At 34.6% G+C, this 23,618-nt stretch overlaps 1 protein-coding gene across 2 annotated transcripts; it reads right to left on the bottom strand.

Moving 5' to 3' along the window:
- Positions 1–2,554: 2,554 nt before the first annotated feature.
- On the bottom strand, positions 2,555–23,609 carry CUTC (cutC copper transporter). Of its 2 annotated transcripts, none has more exons than XM_010974422.3 (9): positions 23,408–23,609; positions 20,467–20,538; positions 17,804–17,863; positions 14,643–14,852; positions 13,939–13,974; positions 11,592–11,725; positions 7,476–7,503; positions 3,833–3,938; positions 2,555–3,052 (listed from the first exon to the last, which is right to left on the bottom strand). In XM_010974422.3, the coding sequence occupies exons 1-9, from the start codon at positions 23,466–23,468 to the stop codon at positions 2,938–2,940; spliced, it is 822 nt and encodes a 273-aa protein (XP_010972724.1). In that variant the 5' UTR covers positions 23,469–23,609; the 3' UTR covers positions 2,555–2,937. The 2 variants fall into 2 exon arrangements, with proteins under 2 accessions (XP_010972724.1, XP_010972725.1); XM_010974423.3 differs by having other exon boundaries at positions 14,787–14,852.
- Between the last annotated feature and the right edge of the window lie 9 nt (positions 23,610–23,618).

The raw sequence follows: 23,618 nt of genomic DNA, 5'->3' as shown, positions 1-23,618 counted from the left end.
TATTTGATTAAATTTATTCCTAAGCATTTTATCATTTTTGATGTTATTATAAATGGAATTTTTAAAAATTTATTTATTGAAATACAGTTGATTTATAATGTTCTGCTGTACAGCAAAGTGATTCAGTTTTATATGTGTATTTATTTACTTATATATATATTCTTTTCCATTATAGGTTATTACAAGCTATTGAATATAGTTCCCTGTGCTATACAGTAGGACTTTATTATTTATTTTATAGATAGTAGTTTGTAAGGAATTATTTTCTTAATTGCATTTTAGGATTGTTAATTGCTAGTGTCTAGCAACACAATTGATTTTGTGTATCGATTTTATATCCCACAACTTTGCTGAACTTGTTTCGTTTTTTTAATGTGGATTCTTTAGAATTTTCTGTATACAAGATCGTGTCACCTATAAATAGAGCACGTTTTATTTCTTCCTTCTTAATCTGGATACTTTTTATTTCTTTTTCTTGCCTAATCACCTGGCTAGAACCTCCAGTACAATGTTGAGTAGAAGGGGTGAGAATGGACATCTTGTCTTGTTCCTGATTTTAGGGAGAAAGTATTCAGTATGACGTCAGCTATGTGTGCTGTTTTTTTGCAGATGCTGTTTATCAGGTTGAGGAAGTTCCTTTTTATTCCAAGTCTGCAGAGTGTTTTTATTATGAAAAGGTGTTAGATTTTGTCAAATGCTTTTTCTGTATTGAGATGATTATGTGATTTTTGTACTTTATTGTATCAATATGGTATACTACATTGATTGATTTTTGGATGTTGCATTCCTGATATAAATCCTGCTTGGTCATAGTGTATAATCTCTTTCATGTTGCTGGACTCAGTTTACAGAGTGGCTCTGGATGGGGCAAACTGAAGATATCCAGCACAGTTACTGAAGTCAGTAAGTCCTGACTCCCAATCCAGCGCTCTTTTTCTACTAGCAAAGTAAATTGATACTATGAATACACAATTTGATGGCTGCAATGAGAAATATATAGAAATATGAAGACATTGTTCCCAAGTCTCAAAATACTTATAATATTGAGAAGACATACACACATGAAATAATAAGTAAATATTTTAAAACAGGACTATGTGTAAATAAAATCAAGGTAAGGGGTTACCTTAATGCTTCTTTTATATTCACACAGTGGAGGGCACACAAAATATTGGCTTCGGTACTCAGTGCGTGGCTTCCTGGGAAGGACTTTTAAACTATCAAAGAGTGATACTAGAAAGTTAACCTGGAAGAAAAGAACTAACACTTAATGGGCACTTACTATGTACTTGGTGTTTTAATATATCATTAAACCAAAAACTATAGTTTAGTTATTATTCCTGATTTACAAATAAAGGAATTAAAGTTCAAGAAATTAACTTAAACTGGAAGTCAGGATGATTCCAGGTGTGTCTGATTTGCCCAGGAGTACTGCTCTCTGTACCACATCTACATACCAGAAGCATCCTAAAGCAGAAGACTTGGAGGTTAGTAGCTTAGCATTCAAGTGTCATAAACAACATTAATTTGTTATTAAATTTTGAGTAATTCACAGAACCTCTCAGATTCTTAGCTATCTGTTTAAACAGAGATGATAACATGCCCTTGTCTCTGGAGGATCATACAGTGAAGTCCAAGCATGGTGGAGGGTTAGGCCAAAATGCTAACTATGAATGTGTGTGCATCTGTATGTGATACTTACATATCTGTATCTATATTCCAAAGCCAATATTTAAAACTATTAACAGAAACCACTATTAATAGAAACTACTGAGGTTATTTTTTATTTTTAAATAGTTTTCCTCTCATTTCTCATAAATTCCTTGGCAAATATTCTATGTTGAAATCATACCTGAAAAATGAGCAAAGTTAAGATTTCAACGTGAGGAAAGGGACACATTAAAATAAAGGCAAGGTTTTTGGTATATACATTCATTAGTACCCAAATCTGTGCATGCTATTTATAGAGGCTCCAGTAACTAGCTTCCTGACCAAAGGCAAGCTCTTTATATTATGATTTGTTACTTTCCTAATATAGAAACAACAGGAGCAGTGTTTGTGTAAAATGAGATTATAAATATGAAAGTAACAAATAAAACTAGTGATGAACTTGAACACTTGGGACCTACTCATAGGAAAAGCATCTTTCATCACAAGAAACCATTCTCCTTATCTGTGGCCTCAGCTGAGAGAAACAGCTATTTTCATAACCTCCCTAACTTCCCCCAATTCTCAGTATAGGTCTTTGTAAATTATCAGGTGAACCTTATGGTTAAGCCATTTCTCTATCTGGGGACAGAGGCAGAAGTAACCTGCTGAACAACAGAGATCACTTCTGCCTTTATCTATCTGGGAACTTTTACATCCTGCTTCCCAGGTGTGGGAATTTTTATGCTGTACCGTTTTACTCTATATCCTTAGAATCTTGCCCAGGGCAACACATCCAAAGAGTACATAATAAAAAGAGAAAATGAAGGAAAACAACAACAACAACAAATCTTCACTTTAACACTTTGCTACAAATTGTATTCAGGGTGTGAATAAGAGACTCTACTGTAATAGAATGGAAGTTTTTATTTCACAAATGAAAAGGCAAAATATTGCTATTGAATTGACCATGAAGTCACATCTGAATTCATACCTTGCAGCTGAATTTTCTCAGTTCATCAATTAATTCCACTCAAAACAGACTAAGCCTCTGTCCGTGGAAGAAGTGTAGACCAGATTTAACTATGATGATGAAGATGGCTGGCAAGATTAAGCAAAGGAAGTGACTGTATTTCGAGTTCTTTTTCTTCTTGGAAATATTATCCATGGCATTGTGAGACTTAAAAACTGACTGTCCTGGCCAGAGAAGGTTAAAGCTGTATCACTGAGAACTGCAGACTATTCTTCTACCTTCATCCTGTGACATCCATGTCTCTCAGACAGGTCTGGCTAAACCAGAATATTCTTTGCAATAGCATTCAAAGTCCTTACTTGGGTCACATCTGTTACCTTTAGAGAATATTCTGAGCTAGAAAGAGAGGCTCCCATAGCAACAGAGGAATTTCTGCAACAGAAATAATAAAGGAACAGATAATTAATTATATAAGTTGTTAAATGATCCCCTCTACTGGCACTTCATCTCATAGGTTATTTCATGGCTCAAGAACAAGGACAGGTCAAGGACTCTGGACTGCCGTATTTGATAATTTTTATTCATTACTTGAAACATCTAGTAGCCAAATCTACCAGGTCGTATACTTGATTTTATATCTGGAATCGTAAATTCTAAGGCACTTGTTTCTTTTATATCTCACTTTCCCCAACTTATAAATAAAAATAATCAGTAACTATTAAATTATAGGAGTCCTCTCAAGTATAATAAAAAACATGTAACAGTTTAAATTCCTTTATAGCAATATAATTTCAAAATAACTGAGAGGAAACGTGAGGAAAGCCTTAAGTATAAAGGTAGGAAAGATAAACATGACTATGGCCCTTCCATCCTTATACCATAGTTATTAACTTTGCTAAAGGAAATCACAAATGAGTGGGCATACACCCATCTGACTCATTTGAAGCTTAGCTGCTGAATTTGTCTATTATTAACTGGTCTAAGTTCAGCAATGACTTAAGGATTTGAAGGTTAGCCTCTGTTCAGAAATGCCTGCATATTTAAGGCAGGATAAGAATCATTCTGCAGTTTAAAAACTTCAAAAATGACACAATACTTACATACTAATCACAACATTCCATTCAATAATCATGCCATCACCTAAGGTATTCCTATTTGGGGAAGTGAAGATTAATCTCATTCCTTTTTGTATGAGTCAAAGAATACATTTACCGAAACTTCATTCCTGAATCTCTGGCTGATCGAGCAGAACAGTGGAACTCTGTAGCACCTGAACCCTCAAGGATCCTTTGTAGGTTTCTTTCTGTTATGCCACCCCCTGTAGGAAAGAATAAGTAATACATCAAGTAGAATAGATTTTTGTATAAAATTTAATGAATAATATGATGGCTTTTGCTCTACCTGGAATCTCCATACTGAAATTTCTCACTGATTCAAGAATTACTCTCTCCTTACTAAGCTAGAATGAATTTAGAAAAAAACAATAAAAGACAAGATTATAGACTCTGGAGAACAAAAGATGAGGTCAAAGAACCTATATGAGAGAACCTTACATGCCCGCTGGTTTATATAACAACACTACACATTATTGACTATTTATTTATTTATTATCTATTTTTTACAAACATTATCTCACTTAATTGTTTTCTTGAGCTAAGAAGATTTATCCAAATAATATTCATAGTTGGTAAAAAATCAAATAGTACATAAGAACATTTGATACAAGGCAGTAGTAGCCTCCTCCCTACCCATCTTCACCCTATTCCCATTCCCGAACTCGTAACCAGTTCTGTTACTTTTTCTGGTTGTTTTTATATCCATAACTTTACATGCTATGTTTATACCTTTTTATCTTGATATGTCAATTTTAGACACCATTTATTGACTTCTAACATAGAAGATAAGGATTAGCTTATCTGTATCACCTGCTTTCCTTCTCTCTTCCTCTTCCTAATACATTATTGACTTTAAAAAGGTTACTCTAAGGGCAAGGAAAATCACTGAGTGCTTTAGCCCTACTCCCCATCAAAGCAAAAAATAAAACAAAACAAAACAAAATGTAAGATAGACTTGAGGAAGAAGTTACAAAAGCGATGTCTCAGAAATGTGTCTCAGAGAACCTCTAAGGTTCTTTCTCTGACTCAGGATTTGATGAGCACACAGACTTCATTGGAAATGGGAATAATGCAAAGTGTCACACAGTTTATTTACTACAATATCAATTTTTTGTTTCATTTTATAGAAGAATCTGGTTCTACTTTGTTAAAAGTGCACAATCAAGTATTTTATGACTTATTTGTTTTGATGAATAATCTCTTAAATATCTGAATATAAAAAATCATATTCTGAATTGATACTAGATTATAAATATAAAATTAGTTTGTTCATTTTTTTATCCCTCTCTCCTAATTTATAGGATGTATTCAATAAATATTTTTAAATGACTTTAAAATATGTACTCTGTATCTCAAACTATTCAAGCTGCTTAAGTAATTTAATTTATACAGTTTTTCTGACATACTAACTTTTTTTTTCTTAGTGGTACAGTAATATCAGTGAGCCCTAAGAAGCAGAAAGAACACAGAAGTCAGGTTTAGATTGGAATCCTGGCTTCACCACTGTAGCCCTTCACAGCTATGTGATCTTAGATAAGTTACTTAAATCCACTGAGCCTCAATTTTTTTTCACCAAAGAGGGATAATATTGCCTACTTCACCAACTTGTAAGGATTAAAATACAAATAGAAATTTCCTTCTAATAAATAACAAAATATCTAGCCACTGAAATATATGCTGCTCAGTCATCAGCAACTTTAGGACACAATACATTTTCCAAACACAGACTACACATCAGTTGGGACCTGAAAGAACAACTAGTTCAATATCTTCTCTTTATATATAAGGAAACCGGAGCCTGAATTATACTGTAAGCCTCATTATGAAAGTCCCTAGAGGGAAACTACTATGCTCTATTTATCTTCATATTTCCAATCAATTAGGCATTCAGGTTGACTTACCTAGAAATTTTTACTTTCCGGAACTCACTTACATGAAATTGTAATAATCGGTTTATAGAACTATTCGGTGAGCTCCTTAAGCAGAAGGATTACTTCCTATTCATGTCTGTGTTTTCACATCTACCTGGCATATAATTAGCATTTGGTAAAGTTTGTTAAATAATCACAAATATTTCTGTAAATAACATCGTCTCACCTAAGACTGTATGCCTCCTGAAGAAGTAATTTCTTGTGTAACTCTGCATCCCAAGTAATGCCTTGCACATAGCAGATAACTTAATTACATATTAAGCAAAGGCAATCTTAAATTAATAATTGTTTAAGTCTGAGTATTAATTGTCAAGGCTAAATACATTTAGTCTTAAATGGAAATGCATCAAACTCAATTAAGTCTCTTTAACATTCCCTGACTAATTGATTAAGGGTCTCAATTTGACAGGTAACATATACTTTCTATTTGCTTCTGTTTCAGGGACTTGTTACATGTCAAAGCTTTCCTAAATTTCTGACACTATCCCTCTGCCTGGCCTCTTTTTAAAAGCTGGCCTTTATCTTGCTATTTTGACCCCTGGTCAGTCCCGGCATTGTTGGTATTAAGACAACCAGACATTTTAGGCCCTCTGATTTGATGTAATATGAAGCATAGAGAATTAACCATGAAGTATTCCTACCAAAAATATTTAACCAGAATCTAAACAACCTATGATCTAACTAGCAATTTATAGGAAATACAGAGGTTAGGAAATACATACTAAGGAATATCAAAAGGAAACAATCTGATAAAACCAAAAATTAGGACACTTTACAAGGTAACTATTTCAAACCTTTTAAATGTCATTTTTTTTTTAAAGCAGAGAAAGAAAAGGAAAACTTCTATATTAAAAGATATTAAAGATAGATAACAACCAAGTACAATTCTTGTTCCTTGACTGGATCATGGTTTGGACACATGGACATATCAGCTATAAAAAAACATTCTGGGTACAATTAGCGAAAGGAGGGTATTGACTTAGTATTAAATGGTATTAGGGAATTCATGTTTATTTTGATAGATGTGATAACGGTACTGTGGTAATGGTAAAATGCCATTTTGTTTTTAGAGAAGTATAAAGATAAAATGTCACAGTGCCTTTAATTTAAATTTACAATATCTCAGGATAGAAAAAGATGAGACAAATGTGACAAAACATTAACAAATGAGCATGTGTGTATTCATTATTCTATCTTCTACTTTATTATATGTTTAAGAAGTATTTTAAAAATTTAGGTTGTCTTTATATGTGTCCTACTTTGATTCTAGGTCATCTTATCTAATTCTTTAGAAAGTATTCATTTCTAATGAGCCATTATTACTTAATTGATCTTACAGTTATCAGAAGTATATGATCCAACTGTTGTGGCTAGAAGGAAGAGTTTGACGACCAGAAATTTTCAGAAACTGAATATTATATTATAATATCCAGGGATATTACCTAAATGTTTGCTTACGCCTTGTCAACAACTAGGACCTTTGGCCCTAACATACTATAGCAGCATCATACTTGGTGTGCCTCACCAGAAATGAACATCTACACTCACAAAATTCTATACTATGGGAAAGCAAACATGGAGAAACTCCAATCTTTATTTGCTCCTCTCTGAGTTAAACCCTGCTAGAATGTTCTTTATATAAAGCTTTAAATTCTAGCACAGATCTCCCAATTTTAAAACATTTTAATCAAATTACATATTCTTTCCAAACACCATGTACTAATACTTTTCCCCATATTGTCCTGCCTCCTTTGCTCTTTCTTACTACAGTTCAATGTTATACCAGTAAATGGACAGATAAATAAATACCTGGCATTACCACAATCCTGCCTTTTGCCTGAAAAAAGAAAAAAATAAATAAGTAAATTTTAATATCCTTCTCTTAAATGGGATAATAAGGCAGTGAAAATGGAAACATAATACATTAAACTTATTAAATTACTACTAGTATCTAATTTTCAATAGATCTTTTCTATTTCTTTGGGATCTTAGGCAAATAAAATGTTCAGCATAGTAACTCTTTCTATCCAGAAAGGTGACTTTCTTGCATTGCTTTCAAGACTTGCACTATTATGAATATAAAGAATAGGAGAATAAAATATAAATACTAAATAATCACACCACCTTAAGAAAAGGCATTACTGAAAAATAATACTAATTCTGAGTTCTTGGTATGCGATGGGATGGAAGTAACTGAATATAAATAAGATTTCAGCATAAAAGAAAGAGCATAGCATAACTGTAAACTACTGAAAAAAAATCTATTCAAATTCTGTATCCTCAACTAAATTCCATAGCTTATTATACCAATTTAACAAAACCATAGGTCCATTTCACTCATATTAAGAAATAAAACGACTACATGAATTGATTTAATTTCTGATAATTCTGGAAGATAGGTATTGAAATTTCCTTACTTTTATTCCATTTTTGTCACAGTCTCTAAATAAATTTTGGTGATATACTCAGTATCACTGAAAGTCAAAAGGAAATCACCCCTTTACAAATGTATAGAACTACTAGCAGTAGGTAGGTAACATTGACAGGATAAAAATAACATTATGTCAAGCTCAATAATTTGCAAAATAAAACCCTGATCAAATTGATCTTTCATGAAAGTGTTTATCAAATATCACTTTACTCACTCCTTCATCCATCTAACAAATATTTATTAAGTGCCTACCACGTACCAAGACACTGTTGTAGGCATGGGGAATATAGTGATTAAAGGGGTCCAAAATACAACACTGTGGCACAAAAATTATTTTGAGCTGAAGGCATTTGAGTTCCTGAAATTCCTGATCTGCCTAAAAGCAGAGTCTCCCAAAAGAAATGAAAAAGAATTTAACTGTCATAAACCTCACCCTGGGAGCAACTCATTAGCATCACACCCAAAAAGACATTGTCATAAAACTATCCTATCTCCCGACTATTCTCCTAAGGATCCACTAGTCTCTCCAACAAACTCATTTGTTTTCCCATAATGCCCTTTCTCCTTCTACTTCTAAGTTCCTAAGTGCCCTCTTCCTGTCTCTTCTTCACCTGTTAAGATGGTACATAAGCCCCAAATTCTAAGCACCTCTTTGAGTTACATTTCTTTGTGAACTCTCACACATACATAAATACATGATTACAATCTTTATTTCCTACTAATCTGTCTTTTGTCAGTTTAATTCACAGGCCCTCAAATACTGAACCTAAGAGGGGAAAGAATAAGTTCCCCCCACCTTACATGGTGAACAAGAAAAAGTTCCTACTCTCATGTTCAACATGTTCAAGGAAAACAGACAACAGATAGGTATGTTTATATAATAAAATTTCAGGAAGCAATATGTACATACAATGTAAAACATAAAGCAAGTCAATGAAATAGAGAGTAAAAGGGAGGGGGAGATTTCATATTAAATTTCACAAAATTTAATAATTGTTAGAGAAATAAGTGAAACAAGGATGTTTAGTATCCTCAACTATACTAAAGCAAAGTACCCACAAAACTAAGTAATTATTATCTAGAAAGTTGAAACGATTTTAGGAGGAGAAAAAAGCCATATTTAACTGTTCCTTCTAACTGAAAGTTTTCCAAAACATGGACAAATGTTTAAAAAGATGAATTCTATCACTATTTTTTTGGCCTTCTGTAAAAAATTACTTAGAACTACATGGTTACCTAAGGCTATCAAAGTGATTCAGCAATACAGAGCATTTAAAAAGTGTCAGATTTCGTGCTGAAGTGATCCACAACTATTCCAGAAGGTAGCTGCTATCATTAAGCTAACTTTGTAGGTGAGGACATTGAAGTTTAGTAAATTAAGTAAATTTAGTTTAGTAAATTAATTAAATTTAGAAAATTAAGTAAACTGCCCAAAGTCACTGTTAATACATGGCAAACCCAGGATTTAAATACAGACTTTTCTAATCCCAAATCCTATGCTTTAACCAGTATATTATACTGCTTAGGTAATTGCTTAAAGAAGTAAAGTTAGCATAATCTCACTTATCTGTGGAATGTAAAAAAGTAAAACACAGAGAAGCAAAGAATAGAATGGTGGTTACCACGGGTGGGGAAGTGAAGGAAATGGTATACAAAGTTGCTGTTAGGTAGGATGAATAAGTCTAGAGATCTAATATACAGCATGATGACTATAGTTAATAATACTGTATTGAATACTGAAAATTTGCTGAGAGTAGATTTCGGGTGCTTTCATCACACACACACACACACACACACACACACACGTTAACTATAGGAGCAGATGAGCTTGACTGTAAACATTTCATTCTGCATATGTATATCAAAAAAACCTTCCTGCCAACCAATGATTAATCCACAAATCTCTCACACACAGATATTCTGAAATGCAATAAATGGCCATGATAATTATTTTCTACTCCATACTGAGTAACTATTTTAAAATGGAAACCTGATTCATCAATTCTTTTTTAAAACTGTTCAGACTTTCCCAGTGCACTAAGAATAAAATACTAACTCTAAAATAGTTTTCAAGGCTCTCGACAGTATTTTCACATTCAACATTATAGTCATTCTTCAGTATCTTAATAAGTTGTGCTCATTTTTGTTTCCAGGTCTTTGCATACACTATTTCTTCTTCATGGAGCATCCCCTCAACTCTCCCTCTCTCCACCCTCTTCCGTTTTACATGGATGACTCCTAATCATCCTTCAAATGAGTAAGACATTGCAGTGTGGGTGTCTTTTCTTCTGGATAGCTAACTACTTGCCAATCCCTGTCCCTCAAATCAGGACTTGATTCCTCTCCATAGTGCTCACACAGTACTTTTTTTTAATAGCACTTTATTAAAATTGGCTGCTCTATTAAAGGTGCCTGCTGTGCACTAGTTTGTAAGGGCAGTGAATACACACACATACACACACACACACCCCTTGGTCACCACCATAGTGCAAATGCCCTGCACTTAATATACACCTAATAAATATTTATAAAATCAGTAAGTTCCAAACTAGAAAAATTCATCAAATCCTTAGATAAAATGTCTGAAAATTATTTTCATGGCTGCAGAATAGTGAACATGAGCAGATGTCTACACAAAAACACTAAACAGTATTATTAATAACAGAAGTAATAATAATAACAACACTAACATGTATTAAAATCTATTATATATCAAGCAGTCCGCTAAAGCTCTTACCAAGAGCCTTATCTTATCTCTTATATTATCTCTTATCTCTACCAATCCTACTTTATCTCTACCAATCCTCAGAGCAACACTATAAAAGAAGTATTAAACTTATCTCAATTTAACACAGGAGAAAACAGAGGCTTAAAGGCTGGTAATCTACTCAACATTACATAGCAAGTGTCAAACTTGAGTCTCAAATCCAGAACTCTCTTATCTCAAAATCCATACTCACTAATGCCTTTGGACTGGTGTCAGAAAAACACAGACATACTACAACTACAAAGCCATCTTCTGAGTGCTCTACAAATGATGCTAATTTGCAAGGGGAAATCATACAAGAGAAAGAATATATTTCCTCCTGTTGTGACAGATGGGGAAATAAGAGAGAAAAAAACAGGTTTAGTTTTAGAATTTACCTCCAAATGAAAATGTCCTCAAATTTTATATGGGATCCCCTGACTATACATAGGCTAATAGTAAGAAGATGTGGCTTAAACTATGCGATGCTGATGACAGAAAAAAGATAAAACTTGCTGTAGTTATCCAGATTAGATCAGCTATTTAGGCACTGTCTACAACTTGATCTTGAGCCTTGGTTACTAAAAATACTCATGGGAAAGAAATAAAAATTATATAAATGTTACTGCCTGCATGCTACAGAATTACCACAAGGTCAGTAACATGTAGTTTCACAACCTAACTGAACAACACAATATCAGGAGAAGCCACACCAGCCTTAGGAAGAAAGGAAAGAAATAACGTGTACCTGATCTATGAGCCGCTTTATTAGGGGTAGCCCTTCTAGTGCCGAACTGTCACATCCACTGGTCAATACTCGTTCAAATCCCAAAGTTAAGAGGGTCTCTAGAGCTGCCATTGGATCATGAACCATGTCAAAGGCTGAAATAAATAAAACTGACTTGAATTTTGAACAGATTTTTCTAATATAGAGCTTTCCACAATGCAGTATACACACAGTGGCCACAATGCAGTATACACACAGTGGTGTGCTGGACCTAACCTGTCCTGCTTGCAAGAGCCAATAGTTAAATATTCAGGAATTTTGCATCATGATTGTTAATCCATTGGGAGCCTAAAATCAGTCAAGGTGGCAGTATTTAAACCACAGAAATCAACAAATGCTACAAATCAGGGCTCCTTTTTCCTGAGAACCAGTTTACTAGCACACCACAGTGTGCACACCATCAGTAGTATGCAGTTATTTTAATGGTACACATTTGAACAGATCATTTACTTACATGCAGATTAGAAGTGAAAAGTTTTCATTTTTCATTAGTTATGAAGTTTCTCTTTAAAATAAATTTAAGATTTTAAGAAAATTATTAAATAAATCTGTATAGGAAGCACTCAGATATGGTAAAACTGTAAATGTGATAAGCAAGTGATACCGATTTGGGAATATCTGCTCTAAGGTTTCAGACAAACAGGACAGAATGAAAATATTAAACTCACTAGTTCTAGAAAAGGCCTTGGTTCGTTCTCAATATTGACTAATATTTTGTACTAATTCATTTACCACCTGTACTCAAAGCTCATAGTATAAGGATAGTTTTTTACGACAGACTATATGAAGTTTCATACTTTCTAAGACAATTCTCTTCTCAAACAAAACTATTTCTGCTTTGGTTCTCAGCACTGCTACATGATACACAAGTGCCAACATATGGTGGATTTGGTGGTAGACCCCTTCCTTTCACCCTTCAGGGCATGTAGGCAGCTAAACCTACCACAGAGGATTTTCCTCTTTTGGTGGCAGCACCTTCCTACCAGTGATTACACTATCACAGTGTCTCGTTAAAAACATGAGTGAAAAAAAAAAGTGGAATCCAGGACAATATAAAAATTTTAAAATATGAAAATATTTTTGTTAAATTTATTGAAGGAAAAGAACAGGTGTCTGAAATGATTCTCAGTTTAAAGTTTAAGAACAGAAAAATATATTCTATATGATGGGTTTATTTTGAATTATTTAGCACATCAAATTTTAAACTATATATTTTTCAGGTAAATGTCTACTAATTTAAATTATTTCATATTAAATTTTTTTTTTGTCTAGCCTCACATTCTGACTTTTAAGTGATCTAACATCTTTTAGTTATCTCTAGTTTATGAGAAGTGTTGCTAAAAAGCAAGCTAAGAAAACAGTTTTCTGGTGATACCATTCATTTCAAAAACAAACAATGATAAATGCTTTATACGTAATTTCTATAAATGGATGCAAATCCTAGTGTCCACTCTTATCCTAATCTTTGAATGTTGACTCAAAAAGAGAAAAATATTCAACAATTTCTCATCCATATCAAGTCAAAAAAGTTGAAGACTTTTCTTTCCATGTGCAATAGCAGTGCTTCTAGAGGCAAAATTCATACTTGTTCCTCCATTTTACCAATGCAGGCAAAAGTGTATGAAAATTATAACTGCCAGATTTAGAGACAGGAAATATTTTTTATGTAAAATTATCAGATACTTTTTAGAAATCATTCTGATGTAGACAAGCTATCAATAATGTAAAATAATTTTATGCACTATAGTGAACATCTGTTCATTAACTAGCCAGCATCCATTTCTTCTCTCCTTCTTACTAATAGTATCCAGTTCTTTATCAGATATCCATTCCCTCTCTGCCCACGAATCTCATGTTCATCCGGGAAAGCTGACCTCACTCCTAGCTCCAGGAATGACATTGTCTGGCTTAAGCCAAGCAGTACACTTCACTTCACTGGCCATAGTGATTTATTCTTTTTGGGATCACACAGGACCTTAGATAATCTAGTAAAAATGAATCTCAGGATTCTTGCTTGGAATGCTGTGAATGGAAGGCTACACATATCCGTAGGCAATGCTTACTCTCTATTCTATCACACCAACACTGCCTTCCACTTTTAACAACTTTTCATAACTAAAGCTTCATATTTTCTAGAAATTGTGCATCTCTAAATTTACAACTGTTAGTCCCAAGAGCAGTATATAGAAACCAGTAGGTTTCTATACTGTAACACCATAGAATTGTATTCTATAAAAAGGTTGTAGCATTTGGTGAAATCAGAAAACTGACACCGTTCAACAGAACTTCTAAAATGGAAATGACTCACCTCGGTGGAAAGTGACTGGCAGAGGACGGCAAAGAGCTATAAAGAGAAAGTCACATAACAACATGAATGAAGATCATCACTGATTACTAAGTATAGGATTCTCCATATTAGATGGCAGTTTTTTATACTTTCCTCTCCTAAGTGAAGACAGTGAACTAAAATAATAATAAAAAAATATGGCAGCCTTCCAAATTCAAAAGTCCTACGTTTCCATTAATCTTTGGTTTTCATATTTTAAAAATGGTCATCTACTCTTTAGAGGTACCAACTAAAAAATCATATGATCTGGCAACTATAAGGACAGCATTACATCTATTACTTACCACTCTGAGAATCTTCAAGAAATACTTTGGCCTAGTAATACAGGTAGATTGGTTCTGTCCTCTCTGCATGTCCCCATCCTCACCAACTATAATAGCTTTTGACGTTTTTGATGCTGTGATTAAAGGAATCAAGGTAAACTTCCCTTGAACTCTACAGGAACAGTAGCAGAACCAGATCTGTAATAACTGAAGAAAGTCAGGAGGGCTATGCCACATACAATCTCTGCCCAAAACATCTAAATAACTACTGTTTAAAGCAGGTTAGTATAAGTGCCTGCAGGTGTAACTAGAAAGTCAGTTCTGTGATTGCATTCTTCTGTATTGGCAGTATTAAATGCAATCATTATCAGAGGCTTTTTGGTCTCAGGTATAAAGTCTTACCCACAAGGGACATGCACAGTTCTTTGTCAATGTGTCCATCTTCAGTCAATGCCCCAAATACCAAACCATCAGCACCATAAAGCTTGGCAAGGCGAATGTCAGCCTTCATCACCTCAACTTCGCGATCTGAATATAGAAAATCACCTCCGCGTGGCCGAATCATCACAAAAACTGGGATCTGGACATACTGCTTCACTACTTGAAGGACACCTACAAGAACAGGGAGCAGACTAATTAAAATTCAAACGTGAGCTAAAAGCTCAATGAGGTCAATAAAATAGTATTTATTATTTATTGATCTTTTACATTTGCTCTGGTGTATCACTTCTATAAGAAAGTGATACACTTTCCTGACAGAGGAAACCACAGAAAGGTGAATCTAAAGGGAAAGGGGACACTGAAATGAAAAATGTATGTATTAGTAGAAGTTAAGTAATAAGAAAATCAAGGGTGAAAAAGAACAATTTAGAAAACAGAAGGAAGTTACTGCATTTTAAAAGCTCTTGTCAGTTGACTCAACAAAATTATTTTACTGCTATGTAAATTTGAAAGTGTAGTAACTACCAGATTCAATGTTTTGATAGTGTATTTCCTAAGTGTATTTCTGGTTTCTCCTTTCTAACTGATTACAGTTCTATTTAAAACTTGCTCTAGAGATAGTTATATAGTTCTAAAGTTTATGATCCCTTAATGGACAAAGATATTTAGCAAAGTCTTTTTTTTTATAAGAGATATGTAAAAGGAAGCAAACTTGAACTTATTTATGGCTAGCTCAGAAACCCTCAATAGTAGAAGGTCTGTAGCAAGCACCATTAGTGGTTACCTATTGTGAATTTACTTCTTCCTCCTTGCTACAAGGAAGCTACAAGCTAGGGAAAAGAAGTAAATCCCAATTTTGTATAGGACAGCAATATGTCCAACACCAAGCAATGAATCATGATTCCTGTTGAAAAAAAGACTGCACTCAAATTACAGATATGTTCTAGGTATTTCACAGAATGACAAGGGAATGCCCTCCTTTAGCAAGCCATGTCCAAAGGGCCACTGCAAATATAAATATAGTAAATATAGGAGTCATAGATTCACATACGGACTTCTGCTTTTGACTGAGACAGAGTAACAAGAACTTTATTTACCCTTCCACCTATAAAACCAAAAAACAGACAAAATATATGAAATAATGGTTTGCAAGAGATTGGATGTCAAGCAATAAAGGATAACTATGCCTTAGAGATGGGAAACAAATGAGGTGAGCTCTCTGAATGACCGAGATTACTACCATAAGAGTTTTCCAGGCCACAGCATATGGAAGGGGAATCCAGGTGGAGCCTAGAGAATACTCTGAGTTGAGGAGACCAAGCTGAGAGCTCAGGAAGACCAAGTGGCTAAAGTTCACAGGAGAGAACAGCAGGGAGGAGAAAAAGAGAACTCCGGAGATCTGCAGAGAACATCCTTTTAATATTCAGTTGAGTACTGATTGGTGTATGCATACAAGGAAACTATACAAGACCAGGGAAAGATTCACTGAAAAGAAGTATCCACCAGCCAGGTAGGAAAACTCCAAGACTCTTGGGGCACTGGGTAGAGTACACAGAGAGAATAATTAGCTCTAGACTGACCACTGTTCCAGATCTGCCTAACAAATTTTAAAAATAAGATCCAAAAGGAACAAACTATTTCCAAGCAACCTAACTGCTCAAGAGTATTTACAGGAATACAAAAATATCCAGTACCCAACAAAGTAAAATTCATAATGTCTTGTACACAATGAAAAATTATCAGGCAGGAAAGTTAAGATGCACCACGAGGTGACAAATCAATCAAATGAAACCAACCTAGAACTGATACAGATATTAGAATTAGCAGCCAAGTCATTAAAATAGCTATTATAACTTTATTCTCTATGCTTTAAAACGTTAAGAAATGACATAGGAGATAAAACAACAAACTCAAACATCTAGGGATGAATACTACAGTGTGTGAGATGAAAAATACATTAGGCAGGATTAACAGCTATTAGACATAGCAGAGAAAAGATTAATACACTTGAAAACAAAGCAATAGGATCTATGTAAAATGAAACATAGATTTTTTTTTAAAAAAAGAGTAGTTCATCAGTGAGTTGTGGAACAACTTCAAGCAGCCTAATGTGTAAGTGAAGTCTCTTAAGGAGGGAGTAGATGACACTGAATGCTGAAAAGCTTCCAAATGTGATGACAAGCATAAATGCATATGTCCAAGAAACATGGAGAAAACTACACTCATGTAGAACATAATCGAGTTGTTCAAAACCAAGAATAAAGGAAAAAATCTTAAAAGTAACAGAGAGAAGAGACAAATTACATAGAAAGAACAAATGTATGGATAATAACAGATTTTTTTGTCAGAAACAATACAAGCAAGACAACAGTAAAGAAACATCTTTAAAACCCTGAAAGAATAGAACTGTCAACTTGGAATTCAACACTCAGCAAAAATATCTTTCAAAAATGGGGAAAGATGTTTTCAGATACACAAAAGCTAAAAGAATTCATCGCTAGCACACTTGTACAACAAAAAATGTTAAAAGAATTACTTCAGACAGAAGGGAAATGAAATCAGATGGAAATATAGATCTATACAAAGAAATAAAAAGCACCAGAAATGGGAACTACACATGGGTAAATACGATTGTTATCTTATCCTTTCAATCCATTTAAAAGGTAACTGTCTCTTTAAACAAAAATAATAACAATGCAGTGTGAAGTTTTTAACATATGTAAAAGCAAAATGCATAACAAAGACTTGGGGGCAGGGGAAATGAAAATAAAAATCAATATACCAAGGATGGAAAGATTAAAAGAAACCCGGTCCTTAATATTACTGTAGAGCATATAAACATATTAACAGTAACTTAGTCTCTTAACTTTTTGACATATAAGGGAAAAAAACATCTATTTCATCACATCTTTGAAAGACAAGTTTATATGCAACCATAAACATTTCTATACCTATGGATATTTGTATACATGTGGATACATATTCTATATATATGGATACACAACATCCACGGCAAAGTTAACATGCTAGTAACATTAGTCAAGGATCCCAATGAAACAGATTATCAATTGTCTCCAAGCTCCTTAAACTCCTATAAGAAAATCTGAAAAGTGAACACTTACCCATGCTGGGTGTGGTTCCCCCTTCTAATAAGCCAGAACATAATTCAATGCGACCAGCACCTGTAATAAAAAAGCATTACTCTGCACAATAAATTTTTGTAATTTAAAAATTAAGAAAAAATTTGAAAAGTATTGCTCAAAAGTCATTGTCCAAAATCAACTCTTATTGAACAGCAAACTTAACATTTTTTCTAAATATAAAACAAAGAGTCTTAGAAACCGTCTGAGAGACATTAAAATACAAAACTAGAGTAAAACTCTATTTTCAGTCCCAACTATATTCTGTAACCCATATTGTGTTATTGATAGTCAAAGTTAAGAGTTTATTTAAGTTAAAATTTTGTATTATACAGTTGCCTCTTTATGTACATGGAAGTGACTCAGAATAAAGAAGTTTGTGGATTAAACACAATGGCATACTGACTTTTCATTGCTAAGAAAATAGCAATCTTTTCCAAGAGAGCCCTTATTACTTTTAAGTAGCTTAAATCAAGATAATTTTAAGAATAAGAAAATACTGAAAGCAAAAGAACTACAGACTACAGTTCATATCAAAAGGTCTCAGGAGCCAGCTTGAAGAGGTTCCTACCAGCCAAAGACAGGATATTTTAAGCATCAGTAAGAAGAATCACTATGTTTAAAGCTAGGTTCATAATGATAAAACAATACATTGGAAGACAGAGAACAAACTCATTATCCCCAAAATCAGTAAATAACGGAAAAGAAGCAAGGGTTTATCCTGCCTTTCTTGTACAAACTAAACTTCAGTATAACCAAACAGTTGATGAGAGAAAGGTTTTCTTTATAGAAGTATACTAAGACATGAAAAATAAATTTTAGACTTAATATAGCACTATTTTGCAAACCCTACTAAAATATGCATTGTTAAAATTATTATAAAGGATGGATCAGGAAACCTTATAAAGGATGAATCAGGCTGGCTATATTTGAATCTGCTGATCAATCTTAATATTTCTAAAACAGAAAAAACTAAGACGTTACAGCCTCCTGATGTGATGTAACAGGGAGTATATTATCTATAGAGTAGTCCTATAAAAAACTGAAACCTGAATCTAATTAAGCCTTTTGGTTAACAAACTTTACAGGAAATACAGAAGTCAGAGGAACATATTAAATAACACTACATGTATAATCAGCAAAATTAAGAATGTGGAATATGTTAAAAGATGAAAGTCACAGTTTCTTTAACATATTATAAGGAAAGGAAAGCAAAAAGAAAAGGGAAACTTATAGATTGAAACAGACACATCAAACAAATGAAATATTTAGAACTTGATTTAAAGTACAGTAAAACAAAACTGTGTGAGCCAATTGAGGAAATCTGAAAACTGACTGGATTTTTTGATGATATTAAGAAATACTATTATTTTTTAAAGATATGTTAGTTACATTATTATTTTTTAAAGAGCTCTTATCTTTTAAAGATACTGAAATATTTGAGGATGAAATGACATGATGTGTGGGATTTGCCTCAAAATAATTTGAGGAAGAAGGAGAGGGAAGGCAGGAATATAGATCAGGGGTCAGCAAACTATGGCCCACAGGCCAAAGGCCCACACCTCTGTTTTGTTATGGCCGGCAAGTTTAAAATGTTTTTGTGTCTTTTTAAAAAATAACATCTTCATTGATATATAATTCACATATCATACAATTCACCCATTAAAAGCGTGCAATTCAATGGTTTTTAGCATACCCCCAGAATTTTGCTACCATCACCACAATCAATTTGAGAACATTTTCATCACCCCAAAAAGAAACCTCACACCCTTTTGCAGTCACTGCCCCTTCTCCCCATGCTCTTCACTCCTAGGCAACAACGAATAATTTACTTTCTGTCTATATAAATTTGCCTATTCTGGACATTTCATATAAATCAAATCATACAATATGCTGTATTTTCCGACTGCTTTATTCCACTTAGAATAATGTTTCAAAATTCATCTATGTTGTAGCTTGTATCAGTACTTCATTCTTTTCTATTGCCAAATTAAGAATGGTGTTTACATTTTCAAAGGATTATTTAAAAAAGCAAAGAAGAGTATATGACAAAGACTAAATGTGGCCAGCAAAGCCAGATATATATACTACATTGCCCTTTACAAAAAGTTTGCTCACCCCCAATATAGATGAAAGATTGCCACGTGCTGAAAACAACTGAAGCAGAGCAATAGGTACGTGGGGATTCATCACATTGGTCTCTCTACTTTTGTATATGCTTGAAATTTTCCAAAATAAAGTTTAAAAATGTTTCTGATCCGGAGGTGATGGGAATTTCTATGCTTCCAATTAAAGCAGGTTCAGGGTGCAAAAGAAATCTCAAGGTAAAATATATGTTTAAAAAAAAATAAAAGTCTTGATGAAAATGGCAACAAATCTCTAAAATCAATGGTTTGAAAAAAATTAAGTCTTTGCTAAGTTGGTTAGTGAGCACTATTGTAGATACTTGACTCAAAATGTGACTTACTGAGGGAATAAGATCAGAAGATCATAATTTCCCAGGAGGTTTTCTAGTTAGTTAGTTGTTTTCAAAAGGATTACTGTGATCCTTAGAGATCACAAAGGTTCTGAAGGTCAGTTCACAGGATTCACTTTCAGACTCTTAAAAGGACAGCTGACTGTCATTCATTCTCTAATTCTCTTACCTCCTCTTTCTGCATTTACAGCTGACTCCACTGAATCAACACACACTTCCATGAGAAATCCATTTGCTGCTCCTAAAATACATGGAGAACAACACAATTTCATGATGGTGCTATCCATCCAGACCAATCTACCCCAAATATTTCACATTTTGCTGCCAAAATCCATATGTCCAATAATAGCAAAGTAGATAAGTACACTAGGGCCATAAATACCGTATTAATTATTAGCGGGATGTCTCTGGACTATGAAATTAAAACATAGACATATGTATAAGAAATTACACTGAGAAAAATATGCACTGAATGCCAAACTTGCTAAAACACAAACTTCATCACCATATTCCAGGTCAAGATTCTTTCAATGCTTTTCAATTCTGCCTGCAGAATATGCTTAAACTCCTTCATAAGGAATGCGTGTTTAAGAGCAGGGATGGACTTCAAATCCTGGTCCCACAAATTATTTGTGTGATTCTAGACAAGTTATTTAGCCTAAGTTTCCTGTAAAACAGAGTAGGTTTTAGTACCTACCTCAGAGTGGTGAGGATAAAGTCAGGTAATTCATGTAAAGTGCACAGTACCCACTAAGTGTAAAAAAAGTATTAGCTATCATTCATTAACTATACATTATTTCTTCTATATGCCTCTAGCTTCCTCTAATCCCCAACTCTGATCTTGCTTATGCCAACTCATCATTCCTCAGTGCTTCTAGCTTTATCTTTACTTCTTTTTCTTTTTTTTTTTTCCTTTTAATTGAAGTATGGTCGATTTACAATATTGAGTTAATTTCTGGTGTACAGCATAGTGACTCAGTTATGCATATATATATAGCTATTCTATTTCAGATTCTTTTACACTATAGGTTATTACAAACTATTGAATATAGTTCCCCGTGCTACACAGGACCTTGTTGTTTATCTATTTTGTACGTAGTAGTTTGCCAGCTCTATCTTTGAACACTAAGGTCTTCCAAGGCTCATATCAAATCACATTTCCATGATGTTTCCTCTCTCCCAAAGTAGGAAATTGTACCTCTCTTTTTCGAACTCATATAACTCTTCATAAGCTACATGTTCCTCTTTAAAACAATTTGTATCTCTTTAAAACACTAATTATTTTCTATCTCTTATTATTATTTATGTAGATAAGTGTCTGATCACTCTTACTTGATCTAAAGTTCTTAAGTAAGGTCTGTATGTAAGAAATCTTTATTATTGCCCACAATAAGCACATTATCTACCATGGTACACTGGAGTCACAAAAAGATTTACTGAAGGCTGAATAATTACAAATTTATAAAAAAATTCATGTATTTACATTAAAGAGTGTGCTGAAAACAGAGTTTTGAGTTTTTTCTGTAAGTTAAGCACAGACGTTTTTTTAAATTAAGAATACTGAATGCATACTTCAGGCAGTAATACCTAAAAGAATGTTCACCACATACTGGTAATGGTTACTACTAGGTGGTGGGATTTGAAATTACTTTTACTTTCTTCTTTTTACTTTTCTATATTGCTTAATTTTTTCCTACCCAATATTGATTTTATAGTTTTTTAAATCGATTTTTAATTTGAAAAACAAAGATCTATCATTTGCTAACAGCAAACTGCAACTGCCTCATTTATTTTAAAGACGACTCAGTGCATTTAGCCAACAGCACTACATTAATTCCATGAGTTTCCTGATAGCCACTCACACTAGCTGTCAGATCAATCTACCTGGGCAGTGCTGCAGGGGTACCATTTGCCTCACATAAGGAAAGACCACGCCCAGGAAAGAGTGGGATGCACACAAAAGGCAATGACAGACGGCAGAGTAAGGCAGTTGTCCTAAGAAATGAAGTTATATGTAGGGATCAAAGGAAGTTATTTGTAGGGATCAAAGAAGACGGTATCTGTTTGGAGCAACAGTACCTTTAGTGTAGCAGTCCAGTCAGCTCTGGACTAGGGGTCTTTCAGAGTCTGTGCAGTGAAAATTATTTTCATAATAACACTAAGACTTTATTTGCCTTTTTTCATTGTCATTCTGTCACAAGTAGAGGGGAGTTTGGGGGAGGCTACCTGACATGTCAGATTGAATGCAAAAGCAGGTGTAAGAATTCCATTAAGCCAGATATTAAATAGATCTGCAAAGATATAAAACATTGGCACTCATCTTACTATTTTTTGTTTAGGAAAATAATGATTTTTCGTTAAAAATGTTATGTGTGTTAACAAGTAGTGGGTTTATTATGGGGTTTTGTTCTAGTTAATAAATGATTTTTAAGCTTCTGTTTTAATTTCTAAACATGGCCAATACCTATGGATTTAACTTACATAAATTAAAAGCCTTTGAGTTTCCCAACTTTTAGGAGGGTAAAGGGGGTCCTGAGATAAAAACGCTGGTTTGGAGGAAGCAAGAGTTCACAGGGGAGCGACCTGCCAAATTCCCTAGCACCTGCCATGCCAGAAAGAACTCGGGACTTGTGGCAGCCAAGCTCTGCCACTTGGTAGCAGTATGGCTTTAGGGACAATCCCCACCCCGCCGTAGTGACCACAGGTCCCCACAGGTTAAGCAGTGTGGTCAGTACTCGACACTGAACCATCACAGCGGTGCCGTAAGAGGGGTACTGGTATCCTCGTGTGGAGATGGGAAACCTGAGAATAAACGAAGTTAACTAACTTGAACGCGGTCGCATGACAAGACGTGGTGGCGCCGGGATTCGAGTCTACACATCTGGCTACGAAGCCAGGGAACTCTCTCCACCAAACCCCGGGTTTCCACACGTTCAAAGCCGGAATGTCAGAATTATACAGCGCGGGGGGTGCTGCGAGGAGCAGGCGAAACTACTCCCGAGGGAAATCGCGATTAATCCACTGGCCAGAACCCCCGCCGGCCCGGCACGCCCAGGCCTGCGCCCAGAAGCGCAGTCTGCCGACCGCCCCCTCCCCGCCCCCTTCCGCACCGGCCTTTCCGGACGGTATTCGCGCCCGTTTCCGCTCGGAGGAGGCTCCCTGCCTCTTCATGCTCCACGCGTTCCTCTCGCGCGCGTCTTCGGTTTCCACTCAAGAGTCTGGGTTCCGGCGCGCGCGACCAAAACAGCGCGTCCCCGAGGCTGCGCGCGTCCCTGCGCGTCCCCGTCCATGCCCCAGCAGCCCTTGCGACAGCTCAGTCTC

This window comes from Camelus dromedarius, chromosome 8 (genome assembly GCF_036321535.1).
Source record: "Camelus dromedarius isolate mCamDro1 chromosome 8, mCamDro1.pat, whole genome shotgun sequence".
Classification (NCBI taxonomy): domain Eukaryota; kingdom Metazoa; phylum Chordata; class Mammalia; order Artiodactyla; family Camelidae; genus Camelus; species Camelus dromedarius.
Note: the sequence above shows the minus strand (reverse complement) of the source record. Positions and strands in the feature narration are given on the sequence as shown.

Excerpts from the sequence above, each read along its gene's own strand:
- CUTC (XM_010974422.3), bottom strand. The coding sequence starts at position 23,468 with ATGAAGAGGCAGGGAGCCTCCTCCGAGCGGAAACGGGCGCGAATACCG. Across the intron at positions 11,726-13,938 it reads GCCAGTCACTTTCCACCGAG|CCTTTGACATGGTTCATGAT; the intron begins GTGAGTCATTTC and ends TATTTATTTCAG. Across the intron at positions 3,939-7,475 it reads CAGGATTGTGGTAATGCCAG|GGGGTGGCATAACAGAAAGA; the intron begins GTATTTATTTAT and ends TCTTTCCTACAG.